We start from the raw sequence: 22,705 nt of genomic DNA on the forward strand, positions 1-22,705 counted from the left end.
GTTTGCGTTGTTTTCGATTCAATGCCCAAGCGATCGAGCATAAAATGGGAAATCTTCCGATTTCACGTGTACGGGAAGCAATACCTTTCACTAACACCGGTATTGATTTCTGTGGACCCTTTTATATTAAAGAAAAGAAGTTCAGGAACCGAAAATTAAAGTTTATGTATGTGTATTCGTGTGTATGTCAGTCAAAGCGGTGCATCTCGAGGTCGTGAGCGATATGTCTTCCGAGGGTTTTATTGCAGCATTGCGACGATTTGTTGCGAGACGAGGAGTGCCAGCCCACATTCACTCCGACAACGGTAGTAATTTTGTGGGAGCAAATAATCAATTAAAAGAAATATATGCATTATTCAATTCTGAACAACATCAGACCTTTATCAACAAATTTATAAACGAACATCGAATTGCTTGGCACTTTATTCCTCCCGCAGCTCCACATTTCGGTGGAATTTGGGAATCGATGGTGAAACTTTTCAAACACCATTTTAAACGAGTTGTGGGAGATTCATTATTTACATTTGAAGAGCTCAATACATTTGCTACCGAAGTCGAGGGTATTCTTAATTCGCGACCGATCACAGCTTTATCATCAGATCCGAATGACTTGCTTGTGTTAACTCCCGCTCACTATTTAATCGGCAAGCCGCTAATCACCCTTCCGGAGAGCGATTTATCATGTGTTCCAGTTAATCGACTATCCGTATGGCAACACATTTCAAAGGTCCGACAGGATTTTTGGGCTCGATGGAACCTGGAATACTTGAATGAACTCCAAATCCGGAGTAAATGGACAAAAGAAGAACCGACACTCGAAGTGGGGACTGTCGTATGCATCAAGGATAAGAATCTGCCTTGCAATCAATGGATCTTAGGCAGAATTTCGGAAGTACATCCGGGTGACGATGGAGTAGTACGAGCCGCCACGATAAAAACTGCGATCGGAAATATAAAGCGTGCAGCGAGGGCATTATGTCCATTCCCAATTGAGCGATAGCCATGTAACGATATTGCGCAAGTATATGACGAAATATTAATAACATGCGAAAAAACCTTGTAAACACAATACATTACAAAAACCCATGTGGATCGACTCAGGGCATTAACCCTTAGGCGTTGTCGTGAAACAGTTCAGAGAAAATGCGTAATTGTTAATCAATAACAATATTATAACAATTCGATTTAATCTGCAGATAACATACTCATGCGAAAGAGTTGATCGGATCACCCTCTCAACGGGGGGAGTATGTTAAGTACAAACGTACATTTACACAGGCGCGTATGTACAGAAAATATCTTCCTGTGAAAAGTGATGGAAACCATGGAAACAATCCTCCAATATCTAAAAATTTTGATTAACGAAGCGTGGTCATGCGCAGAGAGAAGAAAAGTTCTTGAGAAGAACAGAAAGATAGTTCTGTCCTTTACATCTTGCTGACAACTCGTCGGCCGTATTCTCCTTCCATTATTATAAGTTCTGTGCTCTCACACCGTTCTGTCTACCTCATTTTTAGGCGTGTCGGAATAGGTGAATGCTGGGTCTATCTTATATGTCTATGATGTGATAACCAATCTAACGTTTCGATGTTTCTTTTTTTTTTCATTTACATATAGTGAAACAATTATCTTGATATATTCGATCGATACGGTGATTGATTTTTATCCCGAAAGTATGCTATGAAATTTGAAAGTAGAAAGTATGCCTAAAAGGAGAGCGTTTTTCAAAGAGAGCGTCTTCCCAGTCAACACAGTTATATGTTCATTATATATTTCAATATCTCGTTTTATATAACGTGAAAGTTGCAGCAATATTGTAGTTATATTATAATTTTGCCTTTTTTCGTAAGTAACAGTGACGACATATTTATGTTGAAATAAATCACCGTAGATCATAGCCCATACAGCACATTAATATTGTATCAACATCTCATGCAATATTTAATCGCGATATTAATGAGACATTGCAGCAATGTCTAATGTTTCTTGAATCAATGTTAAAATTTCTCTGAAATGTAAATATTAATATGGTTACACCACATAATTCCAATGCAAAACTATGTTTTTGTAGCATTTTACAGTTTTTGCAAAAAATAATTTCGGGAATTTTCTCTTGAAAATTCCCAAGTGGCCACCCATCCAAGTCGTGACCGCGGTGGACGTTGTTTGATTTCTGCGACTGCTGCGAACTGGTACCCTCGTGATGATCTGTGAACACTTTATATTATATTAATACGTATATAACTGATAGATTAGGTGAATATATGTAGAAAAGATGAACACATGTATAATTAAAGCATAATATTTATATAAACATATATAAAAATATAGTTTTTTTAGTAATTATTACAAATGCGGAATAGCATTTGGAATAATTTTTCTGTCATTCGTAGAATACAATTAGAAAGTTAAATAAGAATACAATTAGAAACAAGTCTATATGACACAATAATTAAATTAAAAATAAAAAAAGTTTTTGAACATTGAAAAAGCATTTAAAAAATATTATCTGATTATTAAGATGTAGATCAAGATTTTTTTGTCCACAGACTTATTTTGTATATTGATAATAATTTGTTCAATGTTGCTTTAACGTTACAACAACATTAATATTTAATGTAGAAAAATCAACGGTAATTGTTCAGAATACCCCACCTCACCTCTGATTTTGACAAAATTAGACTCATTCGATGCGTTTTCGCTCAAACTGAACGAATATGGCAGAAAAAAGTGTCGCTCTGTCTCGCGAACCGAGATATCAATTGTTAAAGTTGACGATTGTATAGGTTAGAAAACCTATCATCAAAATATAAAACGTCTATATAGTTCCAATAATTAAATTCTATATAATAATAGTATTATCATGTAACTAATTAATTATATTGATTTTATATTGCTACAGTATCATGTTGCAATATTGACTATATATTGGTGTATTACATACTTGTTATGTTAATACTATGTAACAATTGCACATTTATATTATATAGAAGGAAGCAATAGATAGACATAGCTGTAATGTAAATATTATGAAACATATGTTATATAAACTGTTACTCCCAAATTATATAGCAGTTACAAATTGTGTCGACTGGGCTTATTGGAAAATCCCTTTGTGTATTTTAAACAATTGATATGCTTTAAACAGGAACGAGTCACTGGATTGGAGTGAAAACAGGTCATGTTTTGTAATGTAATTCTTTTGACACCAACAATTTATAGTAAATTGTTTAATTTTTTCTCTAGCTAACGCCGGATTTCTTATAACTAAAGCATTAATACGTGTTCCTGTCATTTAATAATTCTACTAGATTTTTAAATATATATTTTTTTTTTTAAGTCAACGAGATGATTACGATAACTATGTCCCCTCAAAATAAAAGTAATTTTTGGAGGCAGATAAAGATAAAGTTACAATTGACTTGGGGTAATTACGATAACTGTGCACCTTAAAATAAAAATAATTTTTGAAGGAATTTTTAACAAGAAAAACACGGAAAAAATAGTAAAAAAGTTATCCAATTAACAGATACCAAAATAATTAACAATTACAAAAAACGTGCGTAAGCAGAGAAGGGTATATACCTTGCTTTGCGTGGAAAATAGCAAACCCGTATAGAACAATACAATTATGGACCTCTGTTTTAAAAACAAAATGTCTTACATAATATTTGTATTTTTAAAGATAATAGTTAGTTAGTGTGTGTTGTTTGAAGAATTTTTCTACTATTTTTCCTGTGTTTCTCACTAAAAATGTCTCCAAAAATTATTTTTATTTTGAAAGGTCACAGTCAATATAATTGCCTCAAGCCAACTGTGACATTACCTTTATCTGCCCCTAATAAAATAATGAGATTTTTTTGTGCAAAATCGTTGCGTAAATTTATATAAACGCAAGAGTTCCTCCTCCATTGAATTTGTTTATCAACACTATGTCATATTGTTTTTTTAACTACACGCGTTTTGTGTTAAAATAATAATTTCCACACATAAAAGTTAAAAATAACAAAATATTATTTAACTCAATAAATTGGTTTAAATTTCAGCCTTTAATATATAAAGATATAAATGCGCAATATATTCTTGTTCTAGCATTATGCGATTTAGAATGTTAACTCTTTTCTTGTTGTTTCAAACTGAATAAATTTTCTCACCAATTTTATCCATTGTGTTACCAGGGAAGGAAACGATCCAGAAGATTATTCACGACTGACATATAGAAAGTTACTTGAGGAAACGTGCAGGTTTGCGAATGTTCTCAAGTCGAAGGGTGTCTCCATGGGGGATAAAGTGGTGATTTACATGCCGATGATTTTGGAGCTACCAATCGCTATGCTGGCTTGCACGAGGATAGGAGCGATTCACAGCGTGGTGGTAAGTAATGGATGGTATAACCGCCATAGGCAATAGATAAAATCAGAGAATGTAGATGAGAATATATAAGAGAAAAAGGACAATATATCGATCATAGTTTGCAGGCTATTCGTCCGATTCGTTAGCAGAACGGATCCTCGATTCTAAGGCTAAAGTTCTCATCACTACAGATGGGGTGTGGCGAGGCGAGAAATTACTTCTGTTGAAAAATATCTGCGACGAAGCTGCAGAGAAGGTCAAGAAGCATGGCCATCGACTTGAGAGCTGCATCGTCGTTGCACATTTGAGAAGACTCAACAATCCTCAGGGTAAGACGAAGGGAATGAACGGCACTAGCAACGGTACAAGCATGGATATGGCTAATATTTCTTGGGACGACGATCGAGATGTTTGGTGGCATGATGAGATGGAGGATTCGGAACCGAGCTGTTATCCAGTTTGGATGGCCGCTGAGGACCCACTTTTTATTCTTTATACTAGGTATACGCTACAAATAGACAAAAATTAATATTTATAATCACATATCAACGCCAAATAGGAAAATAGTCGTAACGGATAACGCTTCTGTTCAAAATGCTAAGCTCTTTTTTATGTTCACGTAGTGGCTCTACGGGAAAACCGAAGGGTGTTCTCCATACGACTGCGGGATATTTAATCTACGCGGCAACAACTTTCAAATATGTTTTCGATTATCATCCAGGTGATGTTTATTGGTGCACCGCCGATTGTGGCTGGATCACAGGACATACTTACGTCGTTTATGGTCCTTTGGCGAATGGCGCAACATCCGTTATAGTACGTATATGTTTCTTACTTCTCTTTCATAAATTATACAGGTCTGCGATTAAAAAGCTGTTTGATTATTTTCATCTAATTTTCATGTATTTTGGTGTGCTGAAAACAAAAAAAATATTGAAAAAATCCTGGAAATCAGGATTTGCCACAAAGTGCAAAATTCTTTTTTTAGTAAATTTTTCTTAATTTTTTTGATTGTAGGGTTTTTAATCAAATTTAAAATCAAAATTACTATTAATTATTTCACATCAGTGCATTCAAGATATACAATACCAAAAAAATGTAATTTTCAAAGAAAAGAACTTTCAAAGTGAGCTAATGAAACCATGTTACCATCAACATGTTACAAGCTGAACGCGCGGGTTCTGATTCTCTCAACTTTTTTGTTGGTTCTCACCTGTTCATGTTTGGATTTCTGAACTTAATTTCATAATGATGTAACTGAAATTAATTTTATAAACCTATTTTTATTTGTTTTGAGGTATTGCTTATTTAACACAGTTACATACATTTCCAGACAGCACAGGACATCCATTGCACGTCCAGTTTTGGTTTCAGTTTGATCCAAACGTTCGTGAATTTAATACGAACGTTTTAAAAACGTACATTTTACAACGTACAAAGTATGTTTACATGTGGATATTTTAAAAATGACCTTTTTATTCAAAAATTTTTCTAAGTTTGCTCGCAATGTTTTGCTTTCGCTTTTTTAACAATTTTTTAAAAATCACACGAGGGGTTTTATTTTTATTACGAAGCATTTCGTGTGAAATGTGCTTTCAATCGGGTTTTAAAGCTTAGTTCAAACTGCACGCAACAAATGGCAAGCGTTAAGTCCAGGGGGCCTATTCTCGAAAAATATCGCATACGAAAATATACGAAAATACTATAGTATACGTTACAAATATTATAGAGTTCCCTAGTATTTTCGTATGCAATATTTTTCAAGGATAGCCTGAATGCCCAGATTGCACATCGATATCTATTGGATGTCCATCGGACGTGTATTTTTGAACATTGGACATCTTTTTTTTAGTACAAGAGATCCGTCGAACGTCTATGACACAAGTTCGGACAGGAACAGTTTCCCAAATCCTTACGAAAAAGATATTTATTTTAGAATGCTAAACAATTGTTTTCTTAACGTTAAATAAAATAATGTTTTTTAAAGTTAAAAAAATCAAGAATCTTTCTCAAAAATTTTTTCTGAAAATTTTCAAGCGGTCACCCATCCAATTTATTTATATAAATAACATTCTTTAATTATATGTTTCATCTTTTCAATAACATTAACTTGATATACATAGGTAACACAAAATGTTCACAGATCTTCACCAGGCATCAGTTCGCAGCGGTCTTACAGGTCAAGCAACGTTGGGCGAGGTTATAACTTGGATGGATATCCGCTTAAAAAATTCCGAAAAAAAATACTTGAGGAATATTCCCGATTCTTTTTTACTTTAATTAACATTTTTATTTTAATTGACATTAAGAAAACGGTTCTTTACAATATTAAAATAAATATTTATAAATAAATTTTTTTTTGTAAAAAAAATATTCTGGGGAATGTGACATGATAGAGCAATTTTATTTACTGAATTATTTTCAATGACAAAATATATTGTATAAGAATAATTTTGTCTGGATTGTAGTCTAAACTTTGTTTAATGTATTAATTTAGTCCAGTTTTAATCCATTCCTAAAGTGGACGTTTTTAGGAAGTCCGTAAGTAACACTGGATGTTTTTAAAACGTTTTTAATATATCCATAGATCTAAAGTGGATATTTTTAATATGTCCAAAACGTCCAATATGTACGTTTTAAGTATGTTTTTAAAATATCATTATGTTGTCTGGGTTGTCAGATAACGTGATGTCCTATGACAAAACGAAGGTCATTTTTGGATTCAGCACACCCTAAAACATAAAGATTACGTGAAATAATCAAAACAGCTCTTGAAAAAAATTTTTTTGCAGACTTGTATTATTCGTGACTCATTTGTTATACTCTTTAATGCTTTTCCCTATGTAATCTGCATTCTTGATTGACAGTTTGAGGGCACACCTTTCTATCCAGAGAATGATCGATACTGGTCCATCATTGATAAATACAAAGTCACGCAATTTTATACGGCGCCAACGGCTATTAGGTCACTAATGAAATTTGGCGACGATCTTGTAAAGAAGCATAATTTATCCACGCTTAAAGTAAATTTTATTGCGCTTATTTATCGACCGAAAAATAAAATAAAATAAAATATATGCTCAACATATAGAGTAATGCGTATACGCGTTTCAGGTCCTCGGTTCAGTCGGTGAACCGATCAATACTGAAGCTTGGCTCTGGTTTTATAATCTCGTTGGCCATGGCAAGTGTAGCATAGCAGATACTTTCTGGCAAACGGAAACTGGTGGACATGTAATTACACCGCTACCAGGTGCCACACCGATGAAGCCAGGCTCTGCGGTAAAAGATTTTTCTGTTAATCATTCTTGCATAAGCGATAAATAACAAAACAATTAAACAAAAAATAACTTTCTTTTAAACACCAGAACGAGACTAATTAATTCTTATAGTTGTATAGTTTTTTGGATACTGATTACAAATTCAATTTTCAAATTGCTCTAATTACATCACAATTTGGAGAAATATGCAATTAAAATTAATTACCAAAAGGAATATTTTCATGTACTTTGTTATATAACTATGACATGCAACATGCTGAATAAGTTATAGTGTAATTTGATTAAAATTTTGCTAAAATGTTTAGCAAAATTAGTTCTCAAAAGGAATTTTTGTCTCAGATATGGATAATAAGACATTCATAGTTAAATGTGGAGTATGTATGTGAAAAATCCATATTTATACTTTGTTGCTAAAATTCAAACACGATTTAATTTTCATCGGCTATTATCAAAATTCCACCATTTTGAATTCGTCAATTTTAGCATTAAAAGATCCGTTGTAGTATCATAAACAACTTCAACATATATAAAATGTAAAAATTTGGATGTTTTTGAATTTTCTCTAGTGAAATTTTTGTCGGAATATTTTTTAATATTTTTTTTATCTGGATATTTTTCAAATTTTGTCAAATTAATATAATATCTAAAATACTCAAATAAAAAATATTTAAACCAATTTGAAGATTTAAATAACTAGCCATTTCAGATACAGGTATTTAATTGTGTTCAAATAGTTAATGTACTATGCTGTCACAAAATATATTATTTATTTATATTTCGGAGCTCTCTTTTGAAAGTTTATTTTCAAATACTTAATTAAGAAATGTTATGATGTTGTGTTTTTTATTCTATCTAATTGTAAGATGAATTTTTAATTATGAGAAATAGAACTCCATCGCGCAGTAATCTGTCGACGTACTGCTCGTAAAAAAACTTTCAAAACAATTATGAAAAAATATGAAAAAAGTCTCTATCCTTTCTAGAAATATTTTATATATTAATTCTGGTATTCTTAAAATTTCTCATTCTATAACATTTGAAAAAATCTTATAAAATTTCAAAAATATAAAAAAATAAGAAAAACTTTACATTTTTTTCTAGAAATCTTTGTACATGTGAATTCTGATACATTCTAAGATTTATCATTTTATAATATTTGAAAAAAATTAATAATCTAAAGAAATTAAAAATTTGTTAAAATCTTCATAAAAAAATTTTTTAAAAATAAAAAGTATGAAGAATTCTAAAAAATTATATGGAAATTTCAGAGAAAAATTTTTGTCAGGGTTAATATCCGTTACATTAAATCAATTTCGAATTTATGAATTTTTATATCGGATTCATATTCAGCAACTTACGAAACTTTTAATTTTAGAAATATGGTTAAAAACTATTTAACAAATTGTCATTGATCTAATTCACAGCTTTTATGCAATAACTACTCCATTATATTGAATTATAAGTTTTATTTATCGTAGTCTACAAAAAATTCTTTTTAAAGGTAGAAAACCCTAATAACGTACTTAATTTTTATTGCAATATAAACTATAGCACGTCGCGTATTATAATTATAATACTACAGTGCACGTGAAAATAATTCTTTTTGCAATTTTAACTGTAAATTTCTCAAAATTGTGACGTGATGGAGCAATTTGAAAATCGGATTCGTATTTAGTATTAAAAAAAAAAACTACAGGAAATGATTGTTCCTGTTTTGGTGGTTTTTTGTGCTGAATTATGTAATTTATTTTTGATTCACACGAAACGAATGTATAGGCATTTCCTTTCTTCGGGGTTTTGCCGGAACTTCTTGACGAAGATGGTCGTGTAATAGAGGGCGAAGGAGAGGGATACCTCGTCTTTCGTCGACCCTGGCCGGGTATGATGCGGACTCTTTATGGAAATCATCAACGTTTTCAAAATACATACTTTGATCGATTTAATGGATTTTATTGTACGGGAGATGGTAAGCACAATATCTGATTTTTCTGTTTCTTTTCCTCATTGTTTCATTTGTTGCATTTTAATTAATGCAATAATAACACTTGATCGCTCGCATGATTATTTCATTAAAGGATTTTGATATTTTGTCCCGATATATTTGGCATCTTTGCCAAGTTGCTCTTCAATCCTTAATATTTGATTATATTTGTCTATTCTTTCACCCCTGCAATTATTACAGCATTAATTAAATATGACTTTTGCATATCATAACCTTCATTAAACGAGAATAAGTTTGAGTAAAAAATGAATGAAATTATATAGTATTCAATTCAAGATTGATTCTAAATTAAAGCATCAAATTCTCGAAGTTATATTTGTTTGCATTCTGTTACACTAGCGGTCATTAGTTCCTTTCCGATGCAGTCCTTTTCTCCTATTTTTCATATAATACACGTAACGTGTATACTATATAAGCGCATGTGCATGTACATATCCATGCACCAGAAAAGCATTTATGATCATTAGTTTAACAGAACGCGAACAAATACTGTTGTACCTGCAAGGTGCTCCGGCTTTAAATTGACCGGCAGAAAGTCCAACCGCTAAATCTGCGATGAAATTGTCATTTGTCTCACCGTCGCTCGTGCTTACGATATAACTCCAATTGTTGAGTTTCGCCATTCTCGCACAGTTAATGACTTCTGTTACAGTGCCGATCTGCGATATTCTCAGTATGAGACAGTTCGCTATATTCTTATTCATCGCTTCTTCAATCCTATCGACATTCATTGCAGTAAGATCATCACTGACTATTTGAATCCCTTGATGAGCAATCGTCAACCAACTTTCCCAGTCTTCTTGATCAAAAGGATCTTCAATTGAGACTATTGTTGGGAATTTAGAAAGATATTTTAGATATTGCTCCCGTAAACCCTCGGCGTCCAAATAATTAGCGGGATCGGAATCTTTTGTTTTGAACGCTAAGTCGTATCCTTCTATGTGAGTATAAATACAAACATTTTTTAGGTCATCGTTAGATAATTAAAGGTAATTGTATAAGAAAGGAAGATGTTTTGAGTTTAGCAGAAACCTTTTTTATAAAAAGTACTCGCCGCCATATCCAGGGCTATTTTAATTTTGCCTTCGTAACCTGCATCTGTGATAGATTCTTCTAAAAAAGTCAAAGCGACTTGATCATTTTCTAAGTCAGGAGCAAAGGCTCCATTGTCGCTAGTCAAAAGCGGGCCTCGTATTTGTTTAGCATCGACAATTTTTTTCTCTAGTACTCGATACATTTCGGTGGCCATTTTTACGGCATCGGCAAAACTTTCTGCACCTGCACCACATATGAAAAACACAGAAAACTGCCCGAATATAGTTTCAATAGTTCAATAAATAGTTGTACACATATTCAATTTGACATGTATGCACATACCTATGGGTAATATCGCAAATTCTTGACATGATAAATTATTGTCACTATACCGTCCCCCGCTGATCATACTGAAACTCGGTACGGGTATGCATAATTTATTGTTTTCAGCTAATTCGGCAATATATCTACAACGTAAAAGCTCGAGAATAAATATAAAAAGCTTAAATCTTTGCATAATCGATCATATTAAGCAATTATAACCGTAAAGAATAATAATTAGAGAAACCTATAAACTGGTAGACCCTTTTTAGCGGCGCCAGCTTTGCAACAAGCTACGGAGACTCCAAGGATAGCGTTAACACCAAGTCTCGACTTATTCTTTGTACCATCCAATTTGTTTAACAATTCGTCAATCTCCATTTGTTGGCATACTTCTAGCTTTGATTTTATCATTTGAGGAGCAATCACGTTATTAACGATATCGACAACTTTAAATATTGAGCGACCGTGATAAGCCGCCTGGTTTTCATCCCTGATCTCGCGCGCCTGATTTGGATTGAGTAGCACGGTAGAGGGTACAGACGATCTGAACAAACCGACATCGGTAATCACGTCGATTTCCAAGGTTGGCTCGCCTCTACTATCAAATATTTGACGAGCTTTAATCTTCCGAAATGCCATTTTATATTAGAAATTTTTACGTTTGCTTATTGTTGCGGATTGAGTTATGTTTACTTTGTGGATTTTGTGAATGCACTATTTAACTACGTGATATAACTATCAAACGTCCGACAATTTTAATCAGAATTATTTGCGCGTTCAAGGTTCAAAATTAACTGTCAGACTTGTCACAGTTGACTAACGATAAGAGGTAAAACGTATATTCACACAAGATTGTTTGTTGCTTAATTCAGATAAGAGTTTTAAGCAAATTAACGACCCAGCAAACGGAAATGGATTCAAAATATTTAAAATGAAGAGAAATGGATTTAAAAAATTTCAAATCAAGAATTCATGTCGAGAATTTCGGCAATGACCACACAAATTTATTTCTATCCAATTAAAATTAAAAGATTTTTAAAACCATTTAAATACATGAAGTGAGATTGAAATATGATATTTCTATTTTTTTCAATACTAAAAAGTTATGCAGGCCATATAAACTATTTTAATCCATGAAACAGAATAGAAATAAAATGATTTTTATTTTTTTTTATTTAAAAGAAGTTTTTATAAATCATCCAATTTATTTTAATTCATGATATAGGATTGAAATAACTTAGGGGAAAGTAGGTAAATTGCACGCACCTAAGGGAAATTTATCGCAGTGAAGTGATTTTTAAAGTTAAAATCGATACGAGTACAGAAATAAAAACATTTTTTTATCATTACGTATATTGTCATATTGAACAATTTTTCATTTGTAATACTATATTCAGCAAAAAGAGGCAAGTGGATAAACAAAAAAATTTCTCGCTCCTTGGGTAATTGTACGCGCGGCTGGATAAATGTACGCGGAGGAAAAATGAGGTTATAGTCCATTCTTTTAGCTGCACTACACTGCACTAATGGCACTATAGTTGGTCTCACGCTTTTCAAGATGGATGCGTAAAATTGTCCACGGTGGACTTGATTTGATAAAAAAAACAATTACTTGATGACTATTTAATTAAATTTAATAAATAATAGCTCAAAGAACGCAAGAAAAAACGTTCTGTTGTTCGGTATAACAAGATTAAATGAATAAAGTAAAAATACGGATTTATTGCCTTATTTTCTGAACGCCGAAATCGCAAAAATCATGATTTTACTTTTTCTTATTTTTTCAATTAACTATTACGTTTTTAAATAATATAACGTATAGTTATATATTTCAAAAATATCTTCAGCCTACAAATATCGTCATGATATAATCTCTATTCATCAAAAAGATGCCAAACCACGAAGCGTACAATTACCCAATGCATACAATAACCTTACTTTCCCCTAATTGCTGTTTTTTTATTCCAAAATGTATTCAAATGAATTAAAATGGATTACAAATTTTCAATCTATTTCCGTTTACTGGGATTTTCAAAATATAATAATGGCAAGTTCCCAACAACTTAACCGCAATATATACGAGTACTTAATCGCAGACATTGGATGCATATGTTTTATATTCGCATGATAATAAAACTCAGCATTTTAATACTGAATGGACTAAAACATTTTTGTTGCATTAAATAAAAGGCAACGTAATAACAATTGATGAACAATTTACTCTGTGTAATGATTTACTTCACATTGAGTTTTCACCTATTTTCAAACCAAACGATTAATATGGACCTTTACAGTTGGAAAAAGTTTAAATAAAACTCAAGGAGCTTTGGATCCAACTTATCAACCGTCCCTGATAGCCATGCATGTTTTGCAAAATCAGGCAACTTAATGCTGAGCATGAATTTTCGACTAGTTGCTGTGTATTTGCTGAAAACGTAACGCATAGTCCTGCATATTCAACAACATGAGAGCAGAGTTGAGACATTTTACGTCAGCAGATTCAAAGCAAACGGAGAGGAACTGTTGCTTATTCTGTTGCCAACAAAATGACTTCTATTCGTGGAAAACATTTTGCTTTATCAATCATTTTTAACAACATAAGAGCAACGTGACGATAATAAAAAAAGATAATGATGCTGTGCTTTTGTCGTGTATTTGTTAAAAACATTAAATATATTAATTATTGTCTTGTAGCCAAATAAAATGTCGAAAATGATTTGTGTGTGTGTGCGTGCGTGTGCGTATGTGATTGTGTGTTTGCGCGAGCGTGTGTAATGTAATAAATAAACAGGAGTAAATTAATTATTTACTTGGCTATCAGATCGGATTGAAATGGATTTAACAAGTGAGTGCTGGCGTCACCGCTAGGCGGCCACGCCGCGGGAGATTTTCTCGTGAATCGAGTGCGGCTACAGGCGTTATATCTAGATACCACCGCGGCGGACACCCCAGTTCATACTTTCTAAACTTTTAGGACTTGCTTGTTGTAAGCTCAAGACGAATACTTGCTCTCATTCTTTTCAAACGTAACGTGTGTGTGGAATATTGGTCCACATAAAATTTGATATTTTTATATGTAAATAACAATTTGTATTGTTATTTAATCTTGTACATAAATTAAATGTTTAATTTGAATTCAGTTCTTTTTAACGAAAAAGATACAAAAAATACTTTTTTGTAAACTAAACATTTATTACGTTTACATTAATGTATTCTGTTTTAATAAATCTATCTGGATTCCGATCTTATTTTCAATTGATCTTAATACCGTATTTTTGGTGTAGAAATCTCGATTGATTCGGATTACTTTTTTTTAATCGGTTTTATCGCACATTTTTGGCAGGGTGGTGACAATTCAGCAAAAAGAAGAATTAACTTATTTATTTTTTATATATTTGAAAAAAAAGTACAAAACATATATTTAACCGTTTTCGACATGTTGCTGAATTTTTGCTGAAATTTATGACTCAGCACATGTTGTTGGCAACTTGCTCTTATGTTGCTTTTTATGTATAACGATAAACCGTTGACAGCAAATACGCAGCATATTGGCAGCAAAACGTGCTGAATTCATATGATGTCAAACCAAAGGCAAATGAGACACATACCTTGTTCTAAATTTGCTGAAAACTAATGCCCTTTGTTTTCGGCACCATTATAGCAACAACACAGACAGGTGGCTATCAGGAGTAGGTATTGTCTTCCACCAGAACAACGCTCTCCTCTATATGAGCACATCCACGTTGAGAAAAATCAAAGAGTTTAATGGAAACTCATTGAACATATCCACTGTACTCCCCTGACTTTGGGTATTCTGATTATCTTTCCAGATCTCTGAACAATTTTCTTAATGAGAAAAAATTTGATTCAGCGTACAAAATCCAAAAGAGAAGTAACGTTTCTTTAATTCTAGAACTAGTACCTTTTTCAAGGACTGAATTTTCAAGTTTATAGATCGATGGCAGGAAGTCATTAGAGAAGGCAGAGAACTATTATATATTGATGATTAAAATAAAAGCTTTTCGTGAAAAAATTTTTCATGTATAATTATCTATAGTTATACATAATTATGTATTAAATATATCCATATATATTAAAATATATACAATTGCATACAATTATACATAATTATACATAATTTTTATATATAATTATATAAATTTATGTATAATAATTGTACTTAATTTTAGATAATTATTATATCCAATTATACATAATTAAAAACGCTTATATATAATTGTATATAATTATACATATATCAGAATCATGCATAAATATATATAATTATATATTATTAGAGGAGAAGAGGGTAATATGGCACCTATGTTCATTTCTTGAATAACTTTGTTTATAATTAATATTTTCTATTGAAACTTGAACGACTACATTCGTCAAAATGTTACTTGACAGATTCTAGACTCAAAGTAATGAAATATTTATTATTTAGATTTATAAAAATCTAATGCACTGCATAATAGGTGGAAGAAAAAATGTGGTTGTAATATGGCTATTCATAAAAATAATTTTAAAAAATTAGTTTAGTTTAAAAGAAACACAGTGCCTTGTTATAAAATTATATATTTTTGATTTTCCATTGTTTAAAATTTTTCTGATTTAGAATTTTCCTGCATTCAGAAGCTTTAGAAATGCCATTAGAAATTTCATTAAAAATATTATTTTATCCCTGTTTCACATTAAATAACAAGCATAAATTTGTATAATGTCTTTAATGTTTTTAAACACCGCTTTTTAGAATAACAATTGATTTATCGAAGAAATATTTCGATATAAAAATTTTGTTTAAAAAACCATATTAACAAAATTCCATGTTATTGTTTTTAAACTTTGTATAACTCAAAATGTATACAGCCGAATAAAAAGTTAAATAAGAAAAAGACACTCAAGTGTATGCACCTTTGTATGATAATACACTCAAGTATTACGAATAATGAGGAAGTGTATGCAATTAAAGGTTAAAAGTGTACCTTGAAAAAATTTAGAAGTGCTCTAAAGTAAAAATTCCTTATAACAATTGTCAGTCATTATGTATTGGTATATTAGCGTCTAAAAAACGGTGAGCTACTAAACGAATAACTCCATAAGCAATTGTTAAAATACGTTACCTAATAACGGAAATAATAAGGGTAGCCATATTGTCGACAGTAGCCATAATACTCTTTTCTCCTCTATATATATTTTAATATATAAGGACATATTTAATATATAATTTTATATAATTATATATAATAACATTATATATACAGGGTCAGGTAAATACCGCCCCTGGTTTCGTGGATTGATAGATCAAGTAAAACTGAGCAGAAAAGTTTTTTACCATTTTTTAATATTCGCCATAGTTAACAAAGTAAAAATTAATAAAGTCTTCGAATAAGCGCGTATCACCGCGCGTAAGGACCGCCCGCCGGTCGCCGAGACGTAGGCAACCGCGGCTGGCGGCGCGGCGTAGCGCGGTGAGTAGCTACTGCTGCTTTTCCCTCCTCACCGCGCCGCGGTACTGATACCCTTTAATTAGGGAACTACTGATACTCTAACATTATATCTTTTATTGCATTTTGTTGTAGTCGATTTCGAGAACTTTTCAAAAAACTATAAATAAGTTTATTTTTGTTAAGTACTTTCCGAATTATGATGCTTGAAAGTAAACGGTACACTGTAGCTTTCAAGCCTGACAACTCGGAAAGTACTTAACAAAAATAAACTTTCTTATAGGGTTTTGGAAAGCTCTTGACGCCAGCTATTAGATTTTAGAATCAAAAATAAAGTGTTCCATTTGAGAAAATAATCTTGAGCTATTATTTCCATTATTAGGTGACATATTTTAACAATTGTTTATGGAGTTATTTAGTAGCCCGCCGTTTTTTAGTGATGCTATTATGCTAATACATAATGACTGACAATTGTTATAAGGCCAGGGTTGGCACGTTTTAAACAAAATATTTAAAACAGTGCGTTTAAAACTTGTTTAAAACAGTAAGCTTTGTTTTAAATACTTTTGTTTAGACGGTTTTAAACAATAGTTTAAAACTGTTTAAATCATCGCAAATAAAACATAAATTATTTGGGAAAAAAAATTGTAAAAAAAAACAAATACTAATAGATAAGCAAAGACTTTTTAGTGTTTTATTTAAATTTATAAATATTTATATTACATACACTCACAAGGGCACCACACACAACCCGGGTCACCGATTTTGATGAAACTTTACAGTTATGTAGTATTAGTATAGAAGTACTAAATGCTAAACGGAGACGATGCACTACTCAACCGTTGACGTGAAATCGTTGTTTGAATTTCACCATATAGCTTTAATACCGTAATATTGAAGGAGTTTGGCAAGTAGCAGCGTGGTGTGGCGGACAGCGCGAGCGCCTATAGTTTTGCAGGTCGCGGCCGTCGCGGGTTCGAGTCCACAAGTTTTTTTTTTTTTTTCTTTTACCCAGTACTCTTATTGTTACAATATATATATATATATATATAATAAAATATATAATAAATAATACACAGATATAGATATAATAATACGCAAAAAATCTTCTCTGCATTCGAACTTTTGTTAGTTTACTTTATATACATTTATATATATATATATATACACACATAGATTTATATGGATGGCGAGATATTTATATGATATATTTGATTGTGAGAGTTAATATGCATATTTATTTATGTGTAAGTACAAAAACAATTACAAATGAATTTATTCGTCGTCTTGCTCTGTAATTTTGCACACTTTCGGGTGATAATAATCATAAAAACAAGTAAAACATAAAACTGATTTACACCACGAACATTTTATAAATCCAATTTAAATCCATTTTTTTTTTATTTATTATATATTTTATATATATATATATATATATATATATATATATATATATATATATATATATATATATTGTAACAATAAGAGTACTGGGTAAAAGAAAAAAAAAAAAAACTTGTGGACTCGAACCCGCGACGGCCGCGACCTGCAAAACTATAGGCGCTCGCGCTGTCCGCCACACCACGCTGCTACTTGCCAAACTCCTTCAATGTTACGATATTAAAGCTATATGGTGAAATTCAAACAACGATTTCACGTCAACGGTTGAGTAGTGCATCGTCTCCGTTTAGCATTTAGTACTTCTATACTAATACTACATAACTGTAAAGTTTCATCAAAATCGGTGACCCGGGTTGTGTGTGGTGCCCTTGTCAGTCTCATGTTCAATTTCTTTAAGTTTAATTTCTTTGTTTAGTGCCTTCAGAACTATTACTAATTTTGCAGCGTTTTCTGTACCTAATCTGTTTCTTAATTTTGTATACACTAAAACAAAAGCTGAGAACAGTCTTTCTATGCCAGCAGAAAAAGCAATTGCAGTATGAAGTTGTGTTATTAATTCAAATGTTACAATATTAATACTATTTTTTAACGCAAATCACTATGTTATCGGCTTAATATTTTTAATGATTTCCTCGAAAAACAGATAATTTTAGAACGGAGAAGTATTTGCTCTGTAAAACATAACGTTAGGAATAGCTGCAGGGTGATGCAAATTGACATATTTCATGGCTTCATCTAATTGTTCTCGACTTAACTAAAGTCCTCTAAATCGATGATCGAGTAAATTTGCTAAATAATGTGCAGGCGTCATTGCCATTTTGAAACGCCGTAGAACACAATTAAGATCAGAGTCTACATAATTGTTTTGTTTAAAATGATTTATTTCGATCCAAATTTCTGTGGCCTCATCAATTGTACAGCAATCTTGTTAAACTTTATCTAAAGCGACTGAAATTAATTTTAATTTTTCCAAATAATCAGTTGCATTAATTTTTACACCCATATCGTTAACTTTGGATGAAATATCCAAGTTTATTGCTACTTGATTATCAATACAAATTTTATATAAAATATGCCAATTATTAACATATGATTCCAGACAATCGGCAAAGTATTCTATCAAATATCTTGTGGCATTACTAAAACTTTTCCACCTGCTTGTTTATACTTAGCAGCGGCAAAATGCGTGTTTCAAAAGTATTTTATAATTTTTTTCATGTCTTTCTTGATTCCTGGAATTTCAATGTCGTGCACAAGAAGATTTAAAATATGTGTAAAGCATCCATAAGTAATAATATCAAGCATACCAAGTTTTTCATACTTGGCCAATTGTTCTCTTATTTTATGCATATTTGCTGCATTATCGGTCACAAAACTTCTAATCCTGCAACCATACTTTTGATAATTTTTGATTGAAGTTACTGTCAAACTTAGCAAGTATTCTGCAGTATGGCTACTATCTTTGGTATCAATAGTATCACCCAACACAGCACGTAATATTGCTGCAATATTGCAATATTGCGGTAATATTGCAAAGATATATTGCAGTAATATTGCAGCAATATTGCTGCAATGTATAATTAATATTTCAGTAATATTACTGTAACATTGCTGCAATATATTATGTCCGCGAAAATTTGTCGCAGTAATATTTCAGTAATATCACTGAAATATTGCAGTAATATTCTTTAATATTATATAATATACAATATTATATAATATATAATATTATATAATATTAAAGAATATTACAAAGATATTACTGTAATATTGCTGCAATATATTATGTCTGCGAAAATTTGTCGCAGTAATATTACTGCAATATTTCAGTAATATTTCTGAGATATTGCAATAATATTCCTGTGACTAATTTTCGCGGACATAATATATTGCAGCAATGTTACAGCATTATTACTGAAATATTGCAGTAATATTGATATTCCCAAGCGATCACCCATCCAAATTGTGACTCTGGTCAACGTTGCTTAACCTCTAAGATTGCAAACTAATCCCTTGTAATGACCTGTGAACACTTAGTGCTGATATATGTATATAACTGGTAGATCAAGTCAATACACGTAATTTGTTTAAATAAAAATGCAACTAAAAAATATATGTTAATATAATGCAATAATTAAGTTAAATAAGAAAAAATTTATAAATTATTACTCTAAATGTTTATATTTTATTTATCATAAATATTTTCTGAAATATTTTATAAAATATTTTAGTAAATATTTTATAAATATTTCAATAACATTTCGGATAAATAATTTATAATTATTTTTGTCATGTACATAAAATGTGTATGAAATATTTTTATAACATTTATGAAAAATATTTATAATAAATATTTATTAATAATAAATCTTTATTTATATTTATCATAAACATTGTATGGTATCTGGGTATATTGCAATATTGCTGCAATATTATAGCAATATTATAATGTGATATATCGCAGTCTAATATTTTTGCAATATTGTAATGTGAAATATCGTATTGCAATATTGTTGCAATGTCATAGCAATATTCTAATGCGATATATCGCATTCTAATATTTCTGCAGTACCACTGCAATATTGTAATATGATATATCATATTGCGTTATTGCTGCAATGTCATAGCAATGCAACAATGCGGTATATTGCATTCTAATATTTCTGCAATATGACTGCAATATTGTAATATGTTATGATATATTATATTGCAATATTGCTGCAATGTCATAGCAATATTACAGTGTGGTATATCGCGTTTTAATATTTCTGCAATATCACTACAATATTACAATATCACTATAATATTATTGCAATATCTTAATATTATTGCAATATTGTTGCAATATTACGTGTTGTACTGGACATAAATGTACAGTTTCGTCAATAATATCTGTCGCTGATATACACACTATGGAATCATTGCAAATGTTGCTCCATCCATCCTGAGCCATACATACATTTTTTCCATTTAAATAATCTTTTATTTTAACCGTCTCTGAATTAAGCTCTAGTAATTTATTTGCAATTTGACGTCTTAATAGCGGTTTATAGCCAAAATGTAATAAATTTATTAATTTTATAAACTGGTGTTCTATACGTCTAAAAGCCAAGTTTATTGCGTAAATAAATTTAGCTATCTGCAAATCAAATTTTTTTTGTTTGCAATTGATGTTCTAATAATGAATGGTTCTATATTTGTTAATCTTGATTCGGACTATTTGGGCGTTGATGATCTTAATGTTGATGGTAAAATATGTATAACTGTATCTGTCGCTGTTGCTGTAAAGAAAATACTTAAAACTATCAAATTTGGTATATTACAAAAAAATTAAGTTAGAATGTAATGAAAAGTTCAAGTCCTCTTCTGTCTCAAAAGAAAAGTCAAAAGTTACGCAAAAATTGTATAACTAGTCAATGTTCAATATTTTAATGATGTAAAATAGAAAATAGAGTATTATGTATATTATGTTTTAAACTAACTTGAATTTAAGGGAGACGAAGATTGAGAACGAATGCTGCCGTTACTATCAGAAGCGTCATCTTCAATATCTTCATCAACTAATGTAATGTTACATATCTGTACGTGTTTTTTCATTTTATCAACCAATCCTGTCACAATTGTATCGCATATTTTACATTTTGCTTTGTTAACAGATTTGTGGGGTTCTTTAATTTCAATGAAATTGTGCCATATTAGATCTCTTTTCCTTCCCGTCATTTTTTATTTATTGAGAACTAAAAGAACAATCGAAAATATGAGTAACAAGTAACATATACCGAAAATGAACAAATACTTTAAATTACAATTATAACAGTAAAGCCTATTCTACAATTGCGTAAACGTGTAAGGTTATAGGAGTAGTAATAGTAAATATTGTACAAGGTTATTGTACAATGAAGTAAAGATATGTCATATGAATGATGGTAGCGTAGACATGGCAGTCCTCTAAACCTAAATACTTCGATTGGTTTCTTCTTACAGCTGACGTTGTTGTGAGCGTGGAAGGTGAAGATCTACCATTTTCTATAACGTACTTTATAACCGGTAACAACAGTTTACAACATTTATTATGCGTTTTATAACACCTTACAACCACTTACAACTACAATTTTACTTATGTAATTGTAGAATGGGTTTAACTCAAAACGCTAGCCCACTTTGCACGCGATTTCAATAAGCAATCCCCTACCGAAAATGTGCGATTAAAACCGAGTAAAAAAAAAGTAATCCAAATCGATCGGGTTCTGCACCAAAAATATGGTATTAAGACCAATTGAAAATAAGATCGAAACCCAGATAGATTTATTAAAACAAAATACATTAACGTAAACGTAATAAATGTTTAGTTTACAAAAAAATATTTCTTGTATTCTTTTCGTTAAAAAGGATTAAAAAAAGATTAAATTTGAATTAAACATTTAAATAATGTACAAGGTTAAATAACAATACAAATTGTTATTTACATGTAAAAATATAAAATTTTATGTGGAACAGCGTTCCACACACACACATCACGTTTGAAAAGAATGAGCGAGAATTCGTCTCGAGATTACAACAAGCAGCTCCTAAAAGCATTTTCCACTGAAGTATGAGCTGAGGAGTCGGCCGCGGTGGTACCTAGATATAACACCTGTGGCCGCACTTGACTCACGAGAAGATCCCCCGCGGTGTGGCCGCCTAGTGATGGAGCCAGCACTCACTTGTTAATCCATTTTAATCCGAAATTACAGGATTTCATAAATTATAATAACATCGAATTTTAATGCGATGTGACAAGAATTGACGCTAAGATGCTGACAATTCTTGTGTCGTTTTTAAATAAAGAGATATTTTTATGACAACAGTATAAATCACGTTAA

The 22,705-nt window shown here is 31.2% G+C and overlaps 2 protein-coding genes and 1 long non-coding RNA gene across 6 annotated transcripts in view; 1 reads left to right on the plus strand and 2 right to left on the minus strand.

The window, feature by feature from the left end:
- Positions 1 to 22,705, plus strand: part of LOC105199849 (acetyl-coenzyme A synthetase) — a 52,817-nt gene that overhangs the window by 21,795 nt on the left and 8,317 nt on the right. The window contains exons 3-9 of one of the 4 annotated variants that reach the window (XM_039451108.1): positions 4,179 to 4,374; positions 4,472 to 4,854; positions 4,977 to 5,169; positions 7,221 to 7,376; positions 7,468 to 7,635; positions 9,411 to 9,600; positions 10,289 to 10,647. In XM_039451108.1, the coding sequence (XP_039307042.1) occupies positions 4,179 to 4,374; positions 4,472 to 4,854; positions 4,977 to 5,169; positions 7,221 to 7,376; positions 7,468 to 7,635; positions 9,411 to 9,600; positions 10,289 to 10,395 (1,393 nt within the window). In that variant the 3' untranslated portion in view covers positions 10,396 to 10,647. Of the gene's footprint in view, positions 1 to 4,178; positions 4,375 to 4,471; positions 4,855 to 4,976; positions 5,170 to 7,220; positions 7,377 to 7,467; positions 7,636 to 9,410; positions 9,601 to 10,288; positions 10,648 to 21,336; positions 21,425 to 22,705 lie in introns of those variants that run through there. The other 3 variants (XM_039451110.1, XM_039451109.1, XM_039451107.1) reach the window with 3 other exon arrangements.
- On the minus strand, positions 5,085 to 6,327 carry LOC120358162. Its single transcript, XR_005575113.1, has 2 exons — positions 5,567 to 6,327; positions 5,085 to 5,268 (listed from the first exon to the last, which is right to left on the minus strand). It is a non-coding gene; the product is annotated as an uncharacterized LOC120358162 (long non-coding RNA).
- Positions 10,631 to 11,978, minus strand: LOC105199848 (enolase). Its single transcript, XM_011167118.3, has 3 exons — positions 11,240 to 11,978; positions 11,014 to 11,138; positions 10,631 to 10,914 (listed from the first exon to the last, which is right to left on the minus strand). The coding sequence occupies exons 1-3, from the start codon at positions 11,632 to 11,634 to the stop codon at positions 10,658 to 10,660; spliced, it is 777 nt and encodes a 258-aa protein (XP_011165420.2). The 5' UTR covers positions 11,635 to 11,978; the 3' UTR covers positions 10,631 to 10,657.

This window comes from Solenopsis invicta, chromosome 6, assembly GCF_016802725.1.
Source record: "Solenopsis invicta isolate M01_SB chromosome 6, UNIL_Sinv_3.0, whole genome shotgun sequence".
NCBI lineage: Eukaryota > Metazoa > Arthropoda > Insecta > Hymenoptera > Formicidae > Solenopsis > Solenopsis invicta.

Bases quoted from the DNA above. Each gene is read 5' to 3' on its own strand.
- LOC105199848 (XM_011167118.3), bottom strand. From the start codon at position 11,634: ATGGCATTTCGGAAGATTAAAGCTCGTCAAATATTTGATAGTAGAGGC. The intron at 11,139-11,239 runs GTTTCTCTAATT...TTTACGTTGTAG, and splicing joins AAGGGTCTACCAGTTTATAG to ATATATTGCCGAATTAGCTG. The intron at 10,915-11,013 runs GTATGTGCATAC...TATGTGGTGCAG, and splicing joins ATTTGCGATATTACCCATAG to GTGCAGAAAGTTTTGCCGAT.